The 20,705-nt window shown below is 34.1% G+C and overlaps 3 protein-coding genes across 7 annotated transcripts; 2 read left to right on the top strand and 1 right to left on the bottom strand.

The window, feature by feature from the left end:
• The first annotated feature begins 1,973 nt into the window (after window positions 1-1,973).
• On the top strand, window positions 1,974-9,702 carry LOC127719958 (uncharacterized). 2 transcript variants are annotated; one of them, XM_052226335.1, is made up of 3 exons: window positions 1,974-2,117; window positions 2,848-3,143; window positions 8,689-9,702. In XM_052226335.1, exons 1-3 carry the CDS (start codon window positions 2,083-2,085, stop codon window positions 9,339-9,341), a joined length of 984 nt encoding a protein of 327 aa, XP_052082295.1. In that variant the 5' UTR covers window positions 1,974-2,082; the 3' UTR covers window positions 9,342-9,702. The 2 variants fall into 2 exon arrangements, with proteins under 2 accessions (XP_052082295.1, XP_052082294.1); XM_052226334.1 differs by lacking the exon at window positions 1,974-2,117 and adding an exon at window positions 2,158-2,660.
• A 2,041-nt stretch (window positions 9,703-11,743) lies between these two features.
• LOC127719961 (uncharacterized) lies at window positions 11,744-16,433 on the bottom strand. Of its 4 annotated transcripts, none has more exons than XM_052226341.1 (4): window positions 16,311-16,433; window positions 15,448-15,620; window positions 14,460-14,755; window positions 11,744-13,076 (listed from the first exon to the last, which is right to left on the bottom strand). In XM_052226341.1, exons 2-4 carry the CDS (start codon window positions 15,453-15,455, stop codon window positions 12,403-12,405), a joined length of 978 nt encoding a protein of 325 aa, XP_052082301.1. In that variant the 5' UTR covers window positions 15,456-15,620; window positions 16,311-16,433; the 3' UTR covers window positions 11,744-12,402. The 4 variants fall into 4 exon arrangements, with proteins under 4 accessions (XP_052082301.1, XP_052082300.1, XP_052082298.1 ...); XM_052226340.1 differs by having other exon boundaries at window positions 16,316-16,422; XM_052226338.1 differs by having other exon boundaries at window positions 15,448-16,422.
• A 5-nt stretch (window positions 16,434-16,438) lies between these two features.
• LOC127719960 (uncharacterized) lies at window positions 16,439-20,389 on the top strand. Its single transcript, XM_052226337.1, has 3 exons — window positions 16,439-16,580; window positions 18,719-19,014; window positions 19,663-20,389. The coding sequence occupies exons 1-3, from the start codon at window positions 16,546-16,548 to the stop codon at window positions 20,310-20,312; spliced, it is 981 nt and encodes a 326-aa protein (XP_052082297.1). The 5' UTR covers window positions 16,439-16,545; the 3' UTR covers window positions 20,313-20,389.
• Window positions 20,390-20,705: the final 316 nt, after the last annotated feature.

The raw sequence follows: 20,705 nt of genomic DNA, 5'->3' as shown, positions 1-20,705 counted from the left end.
AATACGATGCTTCTACGCCCATCCCGATCTAACTACGTCCTTACGACGACTGAGTTCATAGGTTCTGCTTCAACTAGTTTTGGCCATGACTACACTACGAATGTTTTGAGCATATTCAAAGCTCCACGATCATGAAGACTTGGCATGTCCTTATAACGACCTTACCACGATCTTACTATGACTTTCAAAATTTTATAATTTCTGAGATCGTAGTAGGATCGTGGTCCTAGTGTGATGGGGATATAAGTATTTTTTGTTTGTTTATCATATCAGATGTATTCCGTTTTTTCTCTCAATATAATCTTATGACAGTCAGGGGCGTAGCTGCCGTTAGGCATTTTAGGCACGTACCTATACACATTTTTTTTTCACAAATTTCTTTTATATATAAAAAATAAAAACAACATTATCTGTAGATACATGTGAACTTGGTTAAACTCTTAATTATCAAATGTCATTTGTACACTAGTCTATCATCCTTAGTGAATTGAGTATTGGATAGAATGTCATTATATTCCACCTTGTATAAACTAAAAACTAGATCTTTGGTTCAGATCATTTCATTTCTATCAACAAATACTTGAATTAGCCTCATCATGCCCAAAACCCTGCCTTTTTTATATACATGATTTATTTTTTATTAATTTTTGATGACTTTCAACTAGCTTTCCACTTGGTCCTTATCCGACCTACAATAAAATCCTTGTCGAAGTTAGGCGTTCGTTTGGTTGTGCGTAATGTATAATTACGCAGTCACGTCTGGTCAGAATGGGGACGTTAAATCCGATGCCGCTAGTGTAGAGAGAATGCCACGCTCTCTACACGTTAAGCAACTTGCAACAAGTCTTTGAGGGGTTCGTATAGGTGGTCTACTGAAAGGCAAAATCTATGTTCCTATCCAAGAAAACCACATTTTCTATGCATTGCATTTCTAAAATTCCAGACCTTCATTCTCGACGATCAGGACCTAGCTACCTGTTGTATTTATTGTAAATTTGTTTTTGTTCTGAACAATCATGAACTATTTGCCATTTTTAGCAATTAATCAATCAATCAACTAGCTTTCAGCAACTTCGAGTAGCCTACTCCGGCTCAAATCTACCATAGACCTGCTGGGTGCATTCAGCGGCCCCAGATCCCCTGTCGCAATGTTTACCCACAGTTTATTGGACATGTAGTTACGCTTCTCTTCTCACAGTCTTTTCGCTCAGAGTACCACCCACCTTGAGCGAGTCACTGGCAAACTTTTTGTATCATTCCTAAATTTGTGACACCAGTAAGCCATTTATCGGTTCCCTGATATCTTGCCAATGGTAATACAAGTGTGATATACCGATAGGAGGGCTCTTGCAAGGCGACTTCTTATAGAAAAAAAATATAAGCGGTAAACGGGAAACTAAAAAATGATAAGCGGGATACGGGAATCTGACAAAACAATAAGCGGGATCCGGGATTAGACCCCCAGTAATGGGATAACCACATCAAAGAATGACAGGACCACATCAAATAATGAAACAAACACATCATGTAGTGTAAAATCGTCAAATTTTGAAACATCGTTACGTAATGTTAAGACCATATAAAGAATAGGCAAATCATCATTACGAAATAACAAAACCACATCATGTAATGAAACAACTACATAACGTTAAATCACATTCACATCAAGTAATGTTAAAACCACATTGATTAATGACACAACCACATTAAATAATGGTGAAACCACATCGAGTAATGACAAAACCATATTGAGTAATGACAAAACTATATCAAGTCAATACGAAACCATATCGTGTAATATCGAAATATCATTAAGTAATGATTATTCCATATTGAGTTATATCAAAACATCATTACGTAATGTCAAAACCATATTAAGTAAAGACAAAATATCATCAAGTAATAATAAAACAACATAAAGTAATATCAGAGTTCCACATAAGACAGCTGTGGCGTTCCATATTTATACATTGTTTTATCTCGTGTTTTTCTTAGTAAAGTATCTAATTTCTATTTTTAACATGATGATAAATATAGGAAGTATTTACCTTGTTGTGAAATCATAATTTTTGTGCGTAGGTTATGCAGGTAAAAGGAAATCCGATGCAGTTTAACAGGTATGTTATTTTTATCTTTTTAAATAAAATAACTTCAAATGAACATAAATAAAGACGATGAAATTTAAGTAATATCCATAAACAGGCTGATACGGATATTAGTTTTTACTAACAATGTTTTCGAAAGGGTTTCCTTCTCCCTGGTTAATATTTTGACAGATCTATTTGTAAGAGTCACCGATCCTCTCAAACCTTAGGACAGACACTATTTGATATCTGTTGATAATATTGTTATATTTCCCATTGTGTAGATTTATAAACAAGGAAATATAACTCTTAAACAAATTATCGTATTTTTAGCCCAGTGTTTTAGATATGATATTACCTATAACATTTTATAAGTTCCAGTACTTTGGTTTTTGTTAATCAAAAAAAAGAAACCCAACAATTAAGACGCAATTTATTAACAAAGAAACAGTATGAAGACGTCAGAACCTACTCTTTAGTACACGAAATTTAAGTTATGTGCTGTCTTGTCGCGGACAATTTACTTGTATATTTTATAAACGTGAAAATTGCAGTATGTTATGATTTCACAACAAGGTAAATACTACCTATATTTATCATCACGTTAAAAATAGAAATTAAATACTATACTAAGAAACACACGCGATAAAACAATGTATAAACACCAAATAAGGTTTGTAATATATGAAATTTGAATTGTATAACTTGAACGATTCTTAAATAAACCAACTCACAATTTCTGATACGTATTGTTTTTATTTAGAGATGCCGCTATTAAGAGTTTAGAGGATAATGGTTATGCCGTGATACCAAATGTATTAAGTTTACAAGAATGTGACACGTATATAAAAGAATATAAAGATTGGGCTAAGCAGGTAGAAGATACTGGTATACCATTTACAAGCTTTGAATCACTCATTCAAGGATACAGTATTGGGCACTTTAATGCTAGCTGGAGGGCGCGGCTTAAGGTGAAGGAAGTGTTTTCCCAGATTTGGAAGACAGAAAAGTTATTGTCAAGTATAGATGCTGTGGCTTTGTCATATCCCCCTGAAGAAGGTATGTGACAAAAGTATAAGTTCTGATAACATTAACATTACCATTATTTTGCACCAGACTCGCACTTCGACAATACATATCTCTTCAGTGATGCTACATATAATATCATATCGTTTGAATATTATTTTTCATCATTAATATCAGCCTCGGTGGCCGAGTGGTCTAAGAAGCTCATCTTCAGCGATCACTGGCTTGTCAACACACAGGTTGGGATTTTGAACACTACTTTTCCAGCCGAAAGTCAGTGGTTCTCTCCAGTTAATACGGCTACCTCCACCAATAAAAAATGGCCGCTACGATATAGCCAAGCGATCTAAAATTGGCTTTAAATACCATCAATTAATCAATCAATCACCATTATCATTATATATATTGATATAAAGTCATATTCGCTTCGAAATACCTTTCAGTATAATTATACGAACTTTTAGTACAATGAACGCATTATAGTCTGGTAAAATGAAAAAAGATTAAAAACCTGATATTTTTTTTCAAACTCCTTTCCTTCAACTTTCTTCAGTTGAAACTTACACTTTAATAATTGCTTATAAGTCTTACATTTAGTGGTTGAAATTAGAGTATCACAAAAGAAAACCTGCAAATTTATTTTCAGAGAAAAAAAGACAAAGAATCAAAATATATTTAAGATAACCTTTAATCTATAAGTCTTGTGTTCTCTTCCAATTTACTTTAAAGTTCACGATTATATTAGGAGGGATGATTCAATTTGACTTAATCTTAATATATTTTATAGTGTAAAGAGTCCACATATATTGGGCTATGAAAGATAATATTATATTTTACTTAAAAGTGATGATATGTTTTTTCGGGGCCTTTTGTAGCTTGCTATGTGGTATGTTCTTTGTCATGGTTGAAGACCGTACTGTTATCTATAGTTGTTAACTTCTACCTCATTTGGTCTCTGGTGAAGAGTTTCATCATTTTGGCAACAAACCACATCTTCTTATTTTCTACGACCGCAAAATTTTTGTGTTTGTTCATATAATGCTATGACGTTGTCAGCGTCGTCGTCGTCCGAAGACATTTGATTTCCAGACAATAACTTGAGAATAAGTGTATGGATCTCTATGAAATTGTACCACAAGGTTTCATACCACAATAGCAAGGTTGGGATTGATTTTTGGGTTATTGTCCCAACTGTTTAGGAATTAATGGCCAAAAACAAGCATTTTTCTTGTTACAGAACAATAACTTGTGTATAAGTGTATGGATCTCTATGAAATTGTACCTCTGAAGAAAGGTTGGGATTGATTTTAAGGGTTATGGCCAAACCGTTTAGGAATTACGGACCAAAAAGGCGCCATAAAACTAGTATTTTCTCGTTTCCAGACAATAACTTGAGTATAAGTCTATGGATCTCCATGAAATTGTACCACAAGGTTCCATACCAAAAAAGGAAGGGTGGGAATGATTTTGGGGGTTATGGCCCCTACCTTTTAGGAAAAAGGGACCAAAACAATACTTTTCTAATACTTTGTATAAATTGCTTATAGTTCTTGACCAATTTCTATGTAGTTTAAATCAAAGTCTTGAATTATTCGAGTTCTTTTATATGCTGAATCTAACCGTGTATGGAGATTTTTTATTTTGGCCTCGTTTTTGAATTGGTCCACATTGGGTTACAAAGGGTCCAAAATTAAACTTTGTTTGATTTGATCAAAAATTGAATGATTAGGGTTCTTTGATATGCCCAATCTAACCGTGTATTTCGAATTTTTATTTTAGGGCCTGTTTTTAATTTGGTTCACATTAAGTTCCAAAGGGTCCAAAATTAAACTTCGTTTGATTAAAAAAAATGAATTCTTGGGGTTCTTTGATATGCTGAATCCAACCGTGTATTTAGATTTTTGATTTTGGGACCGGTTTTCAAATTGGTCAACATTAAGGTCCAAAGGGTCCAATATAAACTTAATTTGATTTTAACAAAAAATGAATTCAAGGGGTTCTTTGATGTGCTGAATCTAAACATGTATTTAGATTTTGGATTTTGGCCCAGTTTTCAAATTGGTCCAAATCGAGGTTCAAAATTAAACTTTTTTTGATTTAAGAAAAAAATAATTTTGGGGTTCTTTGATATGCTTAATCTAACCACGTATTTAGATTTTGGATTTTGGGCCCTGTTATTGAATTGATCCACATTGAGGTCCAAAATTAAACTTTGTTTGTTTTCATCAAAAATTGAATTCTTGGGGTTCTTTGATACGCTGATTCTAACCATGTATTAGATTTTTGGATAATAGGCAAATGTCCAATTTAAAATTTTATATTCTTAGACCACAGTCATTCTTTGTCAGAAACTATGCTATGTCAAATATTTAATGACAATCCAAATTAGGATCTGTACTGCACAATTAATAGAAATTGTAAGTAGAGTCATAGTTAAAAATAGTTACAGCATCAAATCTTATTTTAGAAATTATGTATAAATATAATTTGAAATTTACTGTTCATTATCAAATATTTTGAAAAATACTCAAAGGTAAGTTTTATAGATTTTTATACGACCGCAAAAAAATTTTGCGGTCGTATATTGGTATGACGTTGGCGTCGTCGTCGTCGTCGTCGTCCGAAGACACATTGGTTCTCGCACTCTAACTTTAGTTTAAGTAAATGGATCTCTATGAAATTTTACCATAAGGTTCAATATCACAAAAGGAAGGTGGGGATTGATTTTAGGGGTTATGGTACCAACAGTTAAGGCATTAGGGGCCAAAAAGGGGCCAAAAATAAGCATTTTCGTAACTTCCAGACATAACTTGTGTGTTAGTGTATGGATCTCTCTGACATTGTACCACAAGGTTCCATATCACAAAGGGAATGCTGGGATTGATTTTGGGGGTAATTGCCTCCAAATTTTAGGAATTAGGGGCCAAAAAGGGGCAAAAAACAAGCATTTTTCTAGTTTCATGACAATAACTTGTGTGTAAGTGTATGGATCTCTCTAACATTGTACCACAAGGTTCCATATCACAAAGGGAATGCTGGGATTGATTTTGGGGGTAATTGACTCCAAATTTTAGGAATAAGGGGCAAAAAAGGGGCAAAAAACAAGCAGTTTTCTAGTTTCATGACAATAACTTGTGTGTAAGTGTATGGATCTCTCTGAAATTGTACTACAAGGTTCCATATCACAAAGGAAAAGCTGGAATTGAGTTTGGGGGTAATTGCCCAAAACGTTTTGGAATAAGGGGCCAAAAATAAGCATTTTTCTAGTTTCCAGACAATAACTTGTGTGTTAGTGTATGGATCTCTCTGACATTGTACTGCAAGGTACCATACCACAAAGGAAAGGCTGGGATTGATTTTGGGGGTAATTGCCTCCAAATTTTAGGAATTAGGGGCCAAAAAGGGGCAAAAAACAAGCATTTTTCTAGTTTCATGACAATAACTTGTGTGTAAGTGTATGGATCTTTATGAAATTGTACTACAAGGTTCCATATTTCAAAGGGAAAGCTGGGTTTGAGTTTTGGGGTAATTGCCCTAATCGTTTAGGAATTTGGGGCCAAAAAGGGGCCAAAAAACAAGCATTTTTCTAGTTTCCAGACAATAACTTGTGTTCAAGTGTATGGATCTCTCTGAAATTGTACTGCAAGGTACCATACCACAAAGGGAAGGCTGGGATTGAGTTTGGGGGTGATGAATCATAAGGGGGTTCTAAAAATTTGGGGGGGGGATTTTTTTTTCCATTTTTTTTCTTTAGAATTTTCAATTTTAAATTGGTTATTTCTGATTTATATATATATATATATATATATATATAAACAAATAATAATGATATGGTTTGAATAGGTAAATTAAAATTTTTTAAGTTCTTAGACCACATTCATTCTGTGTCAAATATTTAATTACAATCCAAATTCAGTGCTGTATCAAGCTTGAATGTTGTGTCCATACTTGCCCCAACTGTTCAGGGTTCGACCTCTGCGGTCGTATTAAGCTGCGCCCCAGCGGAGCATTTTATTTAAAAACATTGTGCTAATGAGGAATGATATTTTGGAAATTGTTTTTTCATTTTTTTTTATAAACTTTTCAAAGAACTTCGTGGAAGGTTTGTTTATTATTCTGTATTAAATGAATTTTCAGAATGCTATATATATATATGTTTTTATGCCCCCGCCGTCGCGGAGGAGGCATTAAGTTTTACCCATGTCCGTCTGTACGTCCGTACGCTCCCGAAATTGGTTTCCGTTCTCTTACTTTAGTCTGCCTCAACCAAATGTTATGAAACTTATACACAATGCTTATTACCACAAAACACAGATCTTGTCTGAATTTGGGTGGCGTCACTTTTACCTTTCTAGAGTTATGCTCTTTATAAATGGAAAACATGCTGAATTTTTCGTTTCCGTTCTCTAACTTACGTTTGCCTAAACCAAATGTTATGAAACTTATACACAATGCTTATTAACACTAAACCCAGGTCAAGTACGAATTTGGATGGCGTCACTTTTACGGTTCTTGAGTTATGTCCCTTTATAACGTTATATGCAAGCGGGGGCATCATCTGTGTCCCATGGACACATCCCCCATTTATTTTTTCTTTTATGAAGCAAACCCCTTATAAACTTAGCTTTTATTGTCCATTAATAAATAAATAAATGAAATTCTTGGTGTACTTGGATATGCTGAATCTAACCTTTTATTTTGATTGTGGATATTGGACCATAATAGGTAAAAGTCAAATTTCAAATTTTCAGTTCTTTGACAACATTCATTCTGTGTCAGAAACCTATGCTGTGTCAAATATTAAATCACAATCCAAATTTAGAGTTGTATCAAGTCTTGAATATAGTGTCCATGCTGCCACAACTGTTTAGGGTTCAACCTCTGCGGTCGTATGAAGCTGCACCCAGCGGAGCATTTTATTATAAATAGAAGTTTTAATCCACTAGTACACCAATTGAGCATATTGAATCATATTTGACCAAATATTGAAAATACAACTGCCTTTAAAGCTTTGATTAATATAAAGGTTGCATTAAGTTATTATTTTTCATTTAGAGGGTACTATGATAAAAATTACTTGCTTTTAAATGATAAAAAAGTAAAAGTGTATTTTTACTGAAAATTGATTACATTAAAGATATTGCAGTTACCAAAAGTGGAATCAAATTTAACTAGATGAAGGTTTGATTGATGAATTGAATGTTTGTATTTGTTTGTTTGTTTTGTTGTTGAAAAAACGCTGAGTGACTTCTGTTGTCACTTCATATAGAATATATTTAGTGAGATCGAGTGTTCTGATGTCTATTGTTTATCTTGTTCAGTATGGAAGTTTGTTTAGGTACAGGGGAGTGGAAATATAAACATTTTTCACTTGTCCAAGGACAAGTACTTACAAAAAAAATGTTTTTGACTTGTCCTTACTGGTTGTGCTTATACAGAAATTACTTGTCCAGGATAAGAAGTTGTAACATATATACCTGCACGAGAGATTTTTGGACAAGCAGGACTAGTCGGTCATTGTGTTTCTACATCCATGAGGTATTTCAAAACTTAATATAAAACTACCTTTATTTTTCAGGAAACAAGTTGTATGCAAAACCAAATCAAGACTGGCTACACATTGACCAAGGCGGACACAGAATAGGCCTACACGCTTTTCAAGGAGCTGTTTATCTCGAAGAAGCTTGTGAAACTGACCACTGTTTTCGTGTATTGGCAAAATCACATAAAGAACATGAAAATTTCATGAAAAAATTTCCTCATGTAGCTCCTGAAACTAGGGATATCGAGTTTTATAAATTAGACGAAAAAGAAACAAAATGGTACATTGAGGAACGAGGATGTAAATTAACAAAGGTTCCTGCGCCTAAAGGTGGAATAATCTTGTGGGATTCTAGGACAGTACATGATAATTCTCGACCAGAGTTTGGACGTCCTAATCAAGACCGGTGGCGACATATCGTGTTTGTTTGTATGACTCCAGCTGCATGGGCAACGCCAGGGGACTTAGCTAAGAAGCATGAATCTTATAAGAATTTATTAATGACGTCACATTGGCCATCCGTTGGTGTAGGACTATTCCCCTGTTCACCATCACAGAAGACGCCTACAATAACAGAGCTACCAGAAATAGCAAAGACAAAGGAGGCAAAAATGTTAATGGGAATAGAGCCATATGATTTTGAAGACGGTACCCCAAACGGTCCGCCTAATCCTGAAATAAAACTGTAAATTGATGTTACATGTGTATATGTTTTTTTTTAAATGTATATCGTAATGTGTTAATCGAGCTGTGTTACTGTGGATGGAACATCTTTAGAGATTTATCGATATACAATGTAATATTACGGAAAAATTATTTGATTTCGTGGAAACGACGAACATTACTCTGATTGAAGATGCAAAGTTTATAGCAGAGACGTTTATATCAGTGGTTAATATTTGTCTACAGATGAGAACTGTTTTGGATATTATAATACTTAGTGTAAGGTTATGTGTAATACATACACATCTTGATGTGCTCAAACATTGTATATGTAATTATTCTTCTCAAACACTAGAAGATTTTACCACATAAATTATTGAAACGTGTTGTTCGTCTTTTGGTCGTTTTTTGTTTTTTCCCATGACATTGTCAGTTTGTCTTCGACCTAGAAGTTTTCATATTTCTATGGTATCTACAGGCTCTCTTTTATTCATATCCATTTCTACAGAGTGAATTAATGACATACGTTACTTTTTTTAGGGAATAGATCCTTTTCATTCCGGATGTTAATTAGTCTGCGTTTTTTTCCGTTTATTGGGTCTAAAGAATTCTTATTAATGATGATGAATATAGTTTATTTTTGGCAATTTAGTTATTGTCTGAATACATGTACAACATTTAGTTTACTTTAAATATCACGATTAATAACAACAATAGGCGTTCCATGCAGCGCCTGTGCTGCTCTTCTGTATCAATGCACAAAGACAGCTATGACCAATTTCACGATAAATTACGCATATGCATGCAATGGAAATTTTACTCATAACATTGTGCAGTCAGAAAGTATAAATTGCATATGTCACTACGGTTTTAATTAGACTGAAAACAATTAGGAATTTATATTAAGATACTTTTAAAGCCTACTATAAGGTATGCATTGGTTAATCTCGTTGTCGAAGACTGTGTGATTACCTGTAGTTGTTAACATCTTTGTTCTTGGTTCACACAGGACAGATGGGCCCATTGGCAATCTTACAGCATCTCCTTGGTTCACACAGGACAGATGCCCCATTGGCAATCTTACAACATCTCCTTGATTCACACAGGACAGATGCACCATTGGCAACCTTATTTTTATGTCTATACATTATTCCTTACATATTTGGTTCAGACGATGATGTTTAGCCTCAGACAAAATTGAAATGGGGTTTACAATATGTTAATTGTAGTATCATTCAGTGATTAATGTTAAGTGATAGTCTCCAAATAATTATTCCTACAAAGTTTGAAAAGGGTTACCTCGAAGTGTAAATACAGATGACATTGTCTATATTGATTGATTTCAGCACTATTGGTTATTACGTGGCGGTCAATTATTACTAGTGGAGGAAGCCGAAGTGCCTGGAGAGAACCACCTAACCTTTACCTGGAAAACTGAAAATCCTATTCAATACAGATAAGCGTCGAATGCACCTGCATCGTGCGGGGTTCGAACTCACGACCTCAGGCCTATGTTGACAGGCTAGTGATACAGTAGTTGGACTCACTCAGCCACCGAGGCATTATATGTATATATAAGTCTAAATTGAAAACAACGTGCAAACCTAAGATTGCGCAATTTTTATACGTGTGCATGCAAAACAAATTTCTTGGTAGAGGGGTCTAAATACAGCACAAACAACATTTTCCAAAAGACCAAAAAAGTAAAAAAGTGTATTTTAACAAAACGGATTTGACTAGCAGTCGAACAACGGATGTTCTTTAAACCTGCTGACTGCCATGGCGATTGCCAAATAAACGGATCACCAGATGTAACAAAATGGATCTTAATTATTAATTTAATACCAAACAGAAAACAATAAACTTGCGGAAAAGATGGTATACCGCAAACATGAGGTGCAAAAATTTGTACACTATATCCGGATTTCGACAATTAATGTCTCTTCAGTGATGTTAGGAATCGAAACGGTATTTGGAAGGCCATATATTTACCTCAATTAAGGATTGACTCTTGAATTTTGAATAGTCGAAATAGGATGAACGGATTATATAACCCCGAAGGCAAATATAATACAAGCCCAAATTACTAATGTAATATATATATATTTATGAAGCGAACTCCTTTAAAAACTTAGCTAAAAATGTGTATTTATGTACTTGAATATGCTGAATCTAACTGTGTATTTAGATTTTGGATATTGGACCATAATAGGTAAAAGTCCAATTTCAATTCTTTGACAACATTCATTTTTTGTCAGAAACCTATGCTGTGTCAAATATTTAATCACAATCCAAATTCAGAGCTGTATCAAGCTTGAAGGAAGTGTCCATACTTACCCCAACTGTTTAGGGTTCGATCTCTGCGGTCGTATCAAGCTGCGTCCAGTGGAGCATTTTATTTTCTCATGTAAAAGATACCAACACAATGCAGATAAACGATTGCATTTTAATAATCCCAAACTCAATACATAAAATACAAAGAACCAAGATAATGATTTTCACACATAATATTTACAATTCTATACATTTAACAATAAAATACTACCTCGTTGTTATATATCATTTTTAATAAGTTTCAAATAATGAATTTATGTGCGGTACATGGGGAATGAATTTGAAAGATTGCGGAATGGCTTTTACAATTTGGGTTGGAAAGGGGGGGGGGGGGGGTGGGTGGGGAGGGGGGGGGGGCGTTGAAATAGTTTGTGTAACAATAGACTTTATTTTGTTTTTGCTTGATGGACTTTGAGCAGAGAAAATACTTGTTTTTGAGGTGATTACTTCAAAATTCAGTAACCAAACAATTTGTTTGTTTCATTGCATTTAGTAAGACAAGTTTAACGATAAAGTGAACATATGTATTTCTACAAAATAGGTGGAGCATTTTAGCACATAAATATTTTATGCTTGTTTTAAACAAAGTGCATTTAAACATGATATACATTTGTATTAATTTTATAAACAGCAGTCAGCTGGATATGACACGAGAAATGGTCCATAGTCTATGGTACCCAAGTTGATATGACACAAACAAAGTCCGTAGTCTATGGTATCAAAGTTGATATGGCACCAAAAAAAGTCCATAGTCTATGGTATCCAAGTTGGAGCAGGAGGTCCATTTGGTTTACCGTCATCAAAGTTGTACTTTTCAACGCCCATTAGTAATTTCACTTGCACTGTTTTGGCTACCGGAGGGAGCTCTTCGATCGACTGTTCATCAATAAATGCACCATCACTTTTGCGTTTCTTCGGTTTATAATTAACAAAGGCTTTCTGTCCCTGAGATGACCAATGTGTTGTAAGTTGCAATTTTTCATAAACGCCTTGCTTGAATTCATGACAAGATTCGTCGGCCCAAAAGGCAGGCGTCATGCTTACAAAAACAACACATCTCCATTTATCTGCTTTTGGACGTCCGACTTCCGGTGGATCTGTATCGTGTACTGTACGAGAATCCCAAAGAACCATGCCACCTTTCGGAACAGGAACATACGTCAACGGACATCCTTGGTCTTCATACCATTTGCGCTGAGTTTTGTTTAGTTTGAAAAATTCATATTGTCTGGTTTTGTCAGCAGCTTTGGGAAATTTCTTGAAGAATGCTGAATGATGTGCATGAGAGTTTTTCAAGACACGGAAACAGTAGTCTTGCTTCGTTGTCTCCTCTACATAAACAGCTCCTTGATAAGCATGATTTCCAAGTCTTTTTACGCTTTGATCAAGATGTAACCAACATCCACCAGGTTCTCGGAACTGTCCATCTATTGTAAAAAAATAAAAAAACTTTTTATCTTGTTTATGTTAATACAAGCACGCATACGTCAGATTTATAGTTGCATACTTTTCGAGTGAGGAAGAGTTAAGGTTACATTTTTGTTTTGTATGTAAAGTTTGTTAAAAATACACCAGAAGAGGGGGGTAGTTATTGGTACGACAAAGTAGTTTTGCCTTAGGGGGTGTCATTGTTGGTACTTTTTACTTTTATCAAACATGAATTACCTTTCTGTGGATTATGTTTTTAAAAGTGATAAGGCATCTACACTAGTCAGTAGTTTCTCCGTTCCCCATATCTTTTATAAGACAGGTCTTCAATGTACGCGGTATTTCCATGTTGTTTAAACTGCCTAAATCATATGTGTCTTAATAAGGTCATTATTGATACGATTAAGTATTTTTACATCGCGATGACCTTGAGGTCATCCCGATGTATTGCTATCGCCTAGATTTCCATTATGTAAATTAGTTTTGGGTTTGTAACCGATCTATAAACATGATAAATACGCGCACATAAACGAGTGCAAAATAACATTCCTTATCGTTTGATATAAATACATCTCTTCAATGAATACTGATAAAAATATTTTTGTTTACAACATAAATTAATAATATGAAAATGTTTTGTAGTTAGATATATATATATAAGTAAAAAATCATTGATAATATCAATGCACACGTACCGAAAAATTGTGTTAAAGCATGCGGAAGAATATCTCAAAGAACGTTTTGTGAAAATACCGTCAAGGACCGGTAACTCTGTAATTGATTTTGCGGGAAAATATGAATGCCTACTCGTGTCCAATCTTAGAAAAATCGAATTTTTACAGAAAAGTGTCCACCATGCACTTGCATTGCGCTATTTTTAGAATAGTAGAATAGAATGATATACAAATGGATTCAAATCATATATATATGTAACTGTTATTTTAATATAATATAAACAACAACTCAGTGTATACTGATTTGTATCACTACAATATAATAGTTATTACGGTGAAGTTGAATTTCCTGTCATTTATTCATCATCCACGCACGAACTTGTCTCAGAAAAAAATATATCTCTGTACATTAACCTCAGTTTTAGGTAAAGAGATATGTTGTTTTTTTCTGAGACAAGTGCTTTTGACCATCCTCAAGAACTTGTGGTCATCCGATGTTCAGTACTTCAGTACTTTGATTTACTTTTATCAAACCCGAATTAACTTACTGTGGAGGATGTGAAAGTGCTACGATATCTACACTGTTCAGTAGTTTCTCCGTTTCCATATCTTTTCAAAGACAGATTTGCTGCCCAAATCCTATGTATCTTGATAGGGTCATAATGGGTACGATTAAGTGGTTTTTGATTCTTATCAAACCTGAGTTACCTTTCTCAGCAGGAGGTGTGAGTGCTACGGCATCTACACTGGTCAATAGTTTCTCCGTTCCCCATATCTTTTCAAAGACAGGTTTGCTCTGTAAGCGACATTTCCATGTTGCTTCAAAGTGCCCAATCCTATGTGTCTTAATAATTGACTTCCAAGTACGCATCCGTTGTCCATCTTCTTTGACGCTTGCATACCACTTTTTGAAGGTTTGTAAATATTCGTTACAATTCTCCTCGGGTACAACATTTGGAACTACACAGAACCCATTTTCAGTCAGCTGCTTTTGGATAGCTTTTCTAAAACGCATGAAATAGGATTGTAAAAATAGGATTGCTGAAATACCTTCTGTCAATATGACCATCTTGTTCGTATATTTCTATCTTTCATGCGTACCATTCATAAATCTTAAGACTTTTATAATTTTTGTTTGTTTGTGTTGAATTGTCAGTTGTTAGACGGTCCGATATGCTGGTGGGTTGTTTTCGATAGACGCTTATATATATACACATGAGAACAAACATAATTTTGTTTTGAAAATGAAATGAAGGAGGAAAACAAGGATTAAAAAGGGGGCGAGCGGGTCTCCTTCGTATGGCCGATTGTATCTATTTCTCAGTTCATTATTCTGATTTTGACTACCAGCCACCTAAATTTTCGGTGCGCACTTCCCCCTTTTTTAAAAATCGTGGATCCACCACTGTAAAATAATTAGTAGTCGCACTGAGTGAAAAAATTCAGAAACTGCATCATTTCATTGATTGATGAAACTAAATTTAACACTTAACATTCATTAAAGTTAACCTGTGAGACTGACAAATTAAATACTGCTGACAAATCAAAGTTTTATTGTACACATATTTGGTTAAAAATAAGCATTAAATCCTACATTTGTATTGGTGTGTGTCAGTATAAAATAATATACAAGTAAACAAGAAATATAAATTCACTGTTTTTAATGGAACAGATACAATTTCTTTAATAATTTTACCTGTCCATATTGGTACAGGCTAGAAAGGTCTGTTCTGTTCTACACTTCCTCTCCGAATATAAAGAAGTACTTGTGTAACGTCTTTAAATAGCTACGATTTTATTACCTGGATCAGCGATTTTGGTATTGCACAACTACTTCATTCATGCATATTTGACGTCCTTCTGCAATCTCTTTGAAAATATTCAATGTATTATACATAACCAGAGTATTTATATTGACTGACAATTCTCGGTAACGATAGAAAAAAAACGACACTATGATACTATATTGATCTACCTGTATCACGTGACACGTAATGACACGAGTTACAGTAGAAATATTCGTTATTAAAAAAAAATAATAATAAAAGCTCATTCCCAATATACTAGTTCTGGCGATGAAAATCATATAAAACACAATAAATTTCTATCATCTAAATGTAAAAATGTAATGTTGTAATAGCAAGAAACATCAAATGTTTGTACAGAGACATAAATTGTATTATATGTCTCTGCTTCTTTTGACAGCTGTTTGAAAATATAAGGGAACAAAAATGCTGTCATCTGCACTCCCCCTTATTGGAGACTATTTGTGAAACGATACACGATACATGGTACTAGTGTGCCCGATGAAAGCCTGATCTTTTTCTTCAAATTATAGTGCTTGTTTATTGCTAAGCGATTTCTATGTACACCCAAGGATGTGTATAGTTACTACAAAGCATTGGTACACCTTAGTCGAAAACGCAGTCACATAAACAAACTCAGATCTTCACAATGCGACAAATTAATGGTGTTTACAAATATTGCACTAGATTGATTTAGTGGCAGCCATAACGTTTATAATAAGGACAATATTCTGAAAAAGAAATATAGCCATACTTTACCGTATATGATCAGTGAAGTTTAAATAATCCTTATTTGGCATTTAAATTACGTTCATATAATTGATCCCATAATTACTATTTTTAGAACACCTTGTTATATTTATGGATTTGTGTACGTATTATCTGGGACATAATATATTGAATCAGTATACTATTCCCAGGTATTATACTTTTTTTTTTAAATAAAAGGCAATACTTAAAAGTATTTTGGATCTCAAGCGTTTAATAAAATGGCGACCAGTGGAACATTGATACAATTTGACAGGTATGAAAATTTTTTTTTGTGTTTTACTTAGTCAATTATTCATGTTTGATTAGTTCAAAAAGTATTTGTACAGGAAGATACACCATAGTCATGCTTGATAAGATCTAATTTGGTGTATAATAAAGTGCTGCGTTTTGGTCGTGATTTACGTTTACCCTTAATAATTGTATATATGTGTGAAGTTGCAAACATATATAAACAAGTAGGACTCAGTTCCACTTCCGGTCTCTAATCGACGTCTGTTCCTCAAATCGACTTCCATTCTAACGTCATGAAAGAGTAAGATTCCAAATCGATGGCCGATTTTATTCGATTTTTTTTTTATTGCTCTCAAATCGACGTCCAGTTCTTGACTGTGATGTCATGAATTAAAAAAAAAAATACAGAATGGACGGTACTAGTATGGGAACAAAAATTGCACCTTCTTTTGCCAACATTTTCATGGGTTCTCATGACCCCGATTTTTTCAAATGTAATGGTGTCGAGAAACACAATTTTCTCGCTTGAAAATTCTTTTGTAAACTTCATAGAATGATGTAACTTATTACAAAGGTCTGAAAAACTTGTAGATGTTCTATAGTATCTTTCCATTTTATGTCGATATCATCAATAAAAGAGTCAAGACAAGGGTTTGTAGCAGAAGGATAATTCTGTCGCTCGAATAGGAAACGAGATCCCCCATTATTTCACATATTGATTCAGTTTACCTACGCAAATAAAAAATAGTTCAACACTTCGGAAAAATGAAAGTAGGGTTAAGGAAATGTGACTACACAGTGAATCATAGAATGCATTAACTGAAGGACAACTATCATATCATCTCGGATTGTTATGTTAAACAAATACAAAATTTCATTGGGACACCATGTGATGTGAATGAGTTTATGAAAGAATAGAAATCGGCTCTCTGGTCCTAATCGAGCGACAGAAATATCCTTGTACGGGTTTGTACGCCACACCATAAAAAATACGTTATTCACGGCTTTGTACAACATACGGTGTTTTTGTCCACCGCGTAACGCGTTACGGGGGACATGGAAATAACAGGCGTCCGTCCATCTGGTCTTATTTGCGCACTCACGTCTACAATTCCTGCCAAATTGTTATGAAACTTATATCATAGGTTTATATCAGCAATGTCTTGGACGATTTCGAAAATCAGTGCCGATCAATTATATTTAAAATAGTTATGCCCCTTTGACACATTAATTTTATGAAAAATTGCATCGTTAGTACAATTCTTGCCAGAATTTTATGAAACTTATATCATAGGTTTATAATTAGCAAGGTCTTGGACGAGTGTGAAAATCAGTGCCGATCAATTTTTGTTTAAAAGAGTTATGCCCCTTGGAAACATATTAATAATATTGAAAATTGCATTGTTAGCGCTCTCATATGTACAATTCTCGCCAGATTTTTATCAATTATTTCAAAAAGAGTTATGCCCCTTGGAAAAATAAATTATATGGAGAATTGCATGGTTAGCGCTCTCATATGTACAATTCTCGCCAGATTTTTATCAAATTTATATTATAGGTTTATATCATCAATGTACTTGAAGAGTTCAAAAATCAGTGCCGATCAATTATTTCTAAAGAGTTATGCCCTTGAAAATATTGATTATATGGAAAATTGCAATGTTATCGCTCTCAAGTGTTCAATTCTTGCTATAATTTTATGAAACTTATATCATAGGTTTATATCAGCAATGTCTTTGACACTTTCGAAAATAAAGTTCTGATCAAATATTTTTAACGAGTTATGCCCCTGGAAATATAAATCATAATGGAAATCATATTGCATTTGCTCTGAAGCCTTCATTTCCCTTAAAATATTATTAAAAAGTTTTAAAGAACAAAAAAAAATTGCTCTTTTAGTTATTGCCCTTGTACCTTGGATAGATGAAATATGTGAAACGCGGGAGACATTGGAACTCTGTTCTTTTATTGTTCTTTAAATTATAATAGTTCTAACACAATCGATTACCAATCTTATTTTGTCCTGTGCATACCATGGTCACTGATAAGAAAAATAGCTGTACACAACTTCCGCAATCTTTATCATTCAGTTAGATGTTGATATCGCTTGTCTTTACGTGTTCATGTATTTGATATTGTAATAGAGCATTTCTTTTTAAGAGATGGGACCATTAAGGAACTTGAGGAAAATGGTTATGTAGTAATACCAAATGTTTTAAGTAGAGAAGAGTGTGATCTGTATTGCAAAGAATATAAAGACTGGGCGAAACAACTCGAAAATGATGGTTTACCATTCACCAGTTTTGAATCCCTCATACAAGGGCATAGTATTGGCCACTTTAATGCAAGCTGGCAAGTACGACTCAAAGTGAAAGAAATATTTGCTCAGATCTGGAAAACGGACAAATTGTTGTCGAGTATAGATGCTGTGGCTTTGTCTTGTCCTCCAGAAGAAGGTGTGTTTATCTCAATTGTAATGTGTTCTTGTCCAGAAATTTAGTTCAATAATTCAATAATTTTATGAATATGTGTATATTTGTGGATATTTTCGAGTCATTTAAAATACTTTGAAACAGCTTTTCTGCACTTAAAGTGATTTAGAGCTTGACAGATAGTTACATGTCTTTCGTTGAAGACAATATGTAAGCATCTATATGTTTTTTTGTGTTGTTGAGCTACTGTCGCAATAACCGTACAACACCATATGAAATTAACAAACTCTCGTGTTCATTGTCTTTACTGTAGTTTCTGGAGAATGATTCTTGTCGGCAAATAGCACAAACCACAACCGACGTTCATACTCGTGTTGACCTAACAGATCTTATCTGAACTTAAATGTAGCTTTAAACATATCTTTCAATAATTCATAATATATAGTGGAACTGGTACTGGACAATGAATCAGATAATAAATTCATTACATAAAATGAAATAAGAATAATTTTTGAAGCCTTTGGTATATACTGTCCATCCAACGGTGCTCTGAAAACAACCTTTATCATTTAAGCTACTCTTTACAGTTAAGTAACAAATGATGAAATATTTTGTGGATTTATACATGTTTTTATGTTCTATTTAAACTGTACAGTACATTTAAATTATCAGGAAGTAATTTGTATGCAAAACCAGACCAGAACTGGCTTCACTTAGACCAAGGAGGACAGAGAGTAGGACTACATGCATACCAAGGAGGAGTTTATATAGAGGAAACACATGAAACTGATCACTGTTTTCGTGTATTGGCAAAATCACACAAAGAGCATGACAATTTTATGAGAACCTTTCCATATGTACTGGAAAGAACTAAGAAGAGTGAATTTTTCAAATTGAGCGAAAAGGAGAGAAAATGGTATACTGAAGAAAAAGGATGCAAAATGACAAAAGTTCCCTGTCCTAAAGGTGGAATAATCTTATGGGACTCGAGGACAATTCACGATAATTCCCGCCCGGAGTTTCGGCGACCTAATAAAGACAGGTGGCGCCATGTTGTATTTGTTTGTATGACTCCTGCAGCTTGGACAACCCCAGCTGATTTAGCTAAGAAGCGCAATGCATATGAGAATTTAGAAAATACATCACACTGGCCGTCGAAAGGTGTAAGTATTTTCAAATGTTCCCGATCATCAAACTCTCATACACTATCAAAGCTACCAGAAATAGGTAAAACAAAGGAAGCAAAAATGTTAATGGGAATTGAACCATATGATTTTGATGACGGAGAACCAAACGGTCCTGAACAACCCATTGAAATGTAATTACTTTATTATCTGTTGTGAGTTTTGTAAGACGCAGACGATCATGAATCATTTTAAAAATATATATTTTAACATTGTTTTCGTTTATTTTCGTATACCTCTCTTTTTATGCACATAAGTGAGGTACACATTTAAATAAATTTCGTAAATTATAACAAATTATCAACAATTCTCTGTTAACAACAGAAAATTTGTAACATGGTTGAAATACAAAAATATTTGAATTTCTTGAAACTTGTTGTGAACTTCCGAGGTGTAATCCCGCCTCATTTAGTATCTGTAGCATGATATATTTTTCGGATGAGTCTGTTGTTTGTGGTGGTTGGTGTGGTCTTTTGTTCTCTCCAATACTTTTCGTGAATGATTCCTATTATCCCTTTTTGGTCAGGTCTC

The sequence above is a fragment of the Mytilus californianus genome, unplaced genomic scaffold, assembly GCF_021869535.1.
Source record: "Mytilus californianus isolate M0D057914Y unplaced genomic scaffold, xbMytCali1.0.p SCAF_11, whole genome shotgun sequence".
In the NCBI taxonomy this organism is placed as follows: Eukaryota; Metazoa; Mollusca; class Bivalvia; order Mytilida; family Mytilidae; genus Mytilus; species Mytilus californianus.
This window is presented reverse-complemented; position numbering and strand designations above follow the sequence as displayed.

Bases quoted from the DNA above. Each gene is read 5' to 3' on its own strand.
- LOC127719961 (XM_052226341.1), bottom strand. The intron at 13,077-14,459 runs GTAACTCAGGTT...TTTTTACAATAG, and splicing joins CACACCTCCTGCTGAGAAAG to ATGGACAGTTCCGAGAACCT.
- LOC127719960 (XM_052226337.1), top strand. From the start codon at position 16,546: ATGGCGACCAGTGGAACATTGATACAATTTGACAG. The intron at 16,581-18,718 runs GTATGAAAATTT...TTTCTTTTTAAG, and splicing joins ACATTGATACAATTTGACAG to AGATGGGACCATTAAGGAAC. The intron at 19,015-19,662 runs GTGTGTTTATCT...TTAAATTATCAG, and splicing joins GTCTTGTCCTCCAGAAGAAG to GAAGTAATTTGTATGCAAAA.
- LOC127719958 (XM_052226334.1), top strand. From the start codon at position 2,581: ATGTGCTGTCTTGTCGCGGACAATTTACTTGTATATTTTATAAACGTG. The intron at 2,661-2,847 runs GTAAATACTACC...GTTTTTATTTAG, and splicing joins TGTTATGATTTCACAACAAG to AGATGCCGCTATTAAGAGTT. The intron at 3,144-8,688 runs GTATGTGACAAA...TTTATTTTTCAG, and splicing joins GTCATATCCCCCTGAAGAAG to GAAACAAGTTGTATGCAAAA.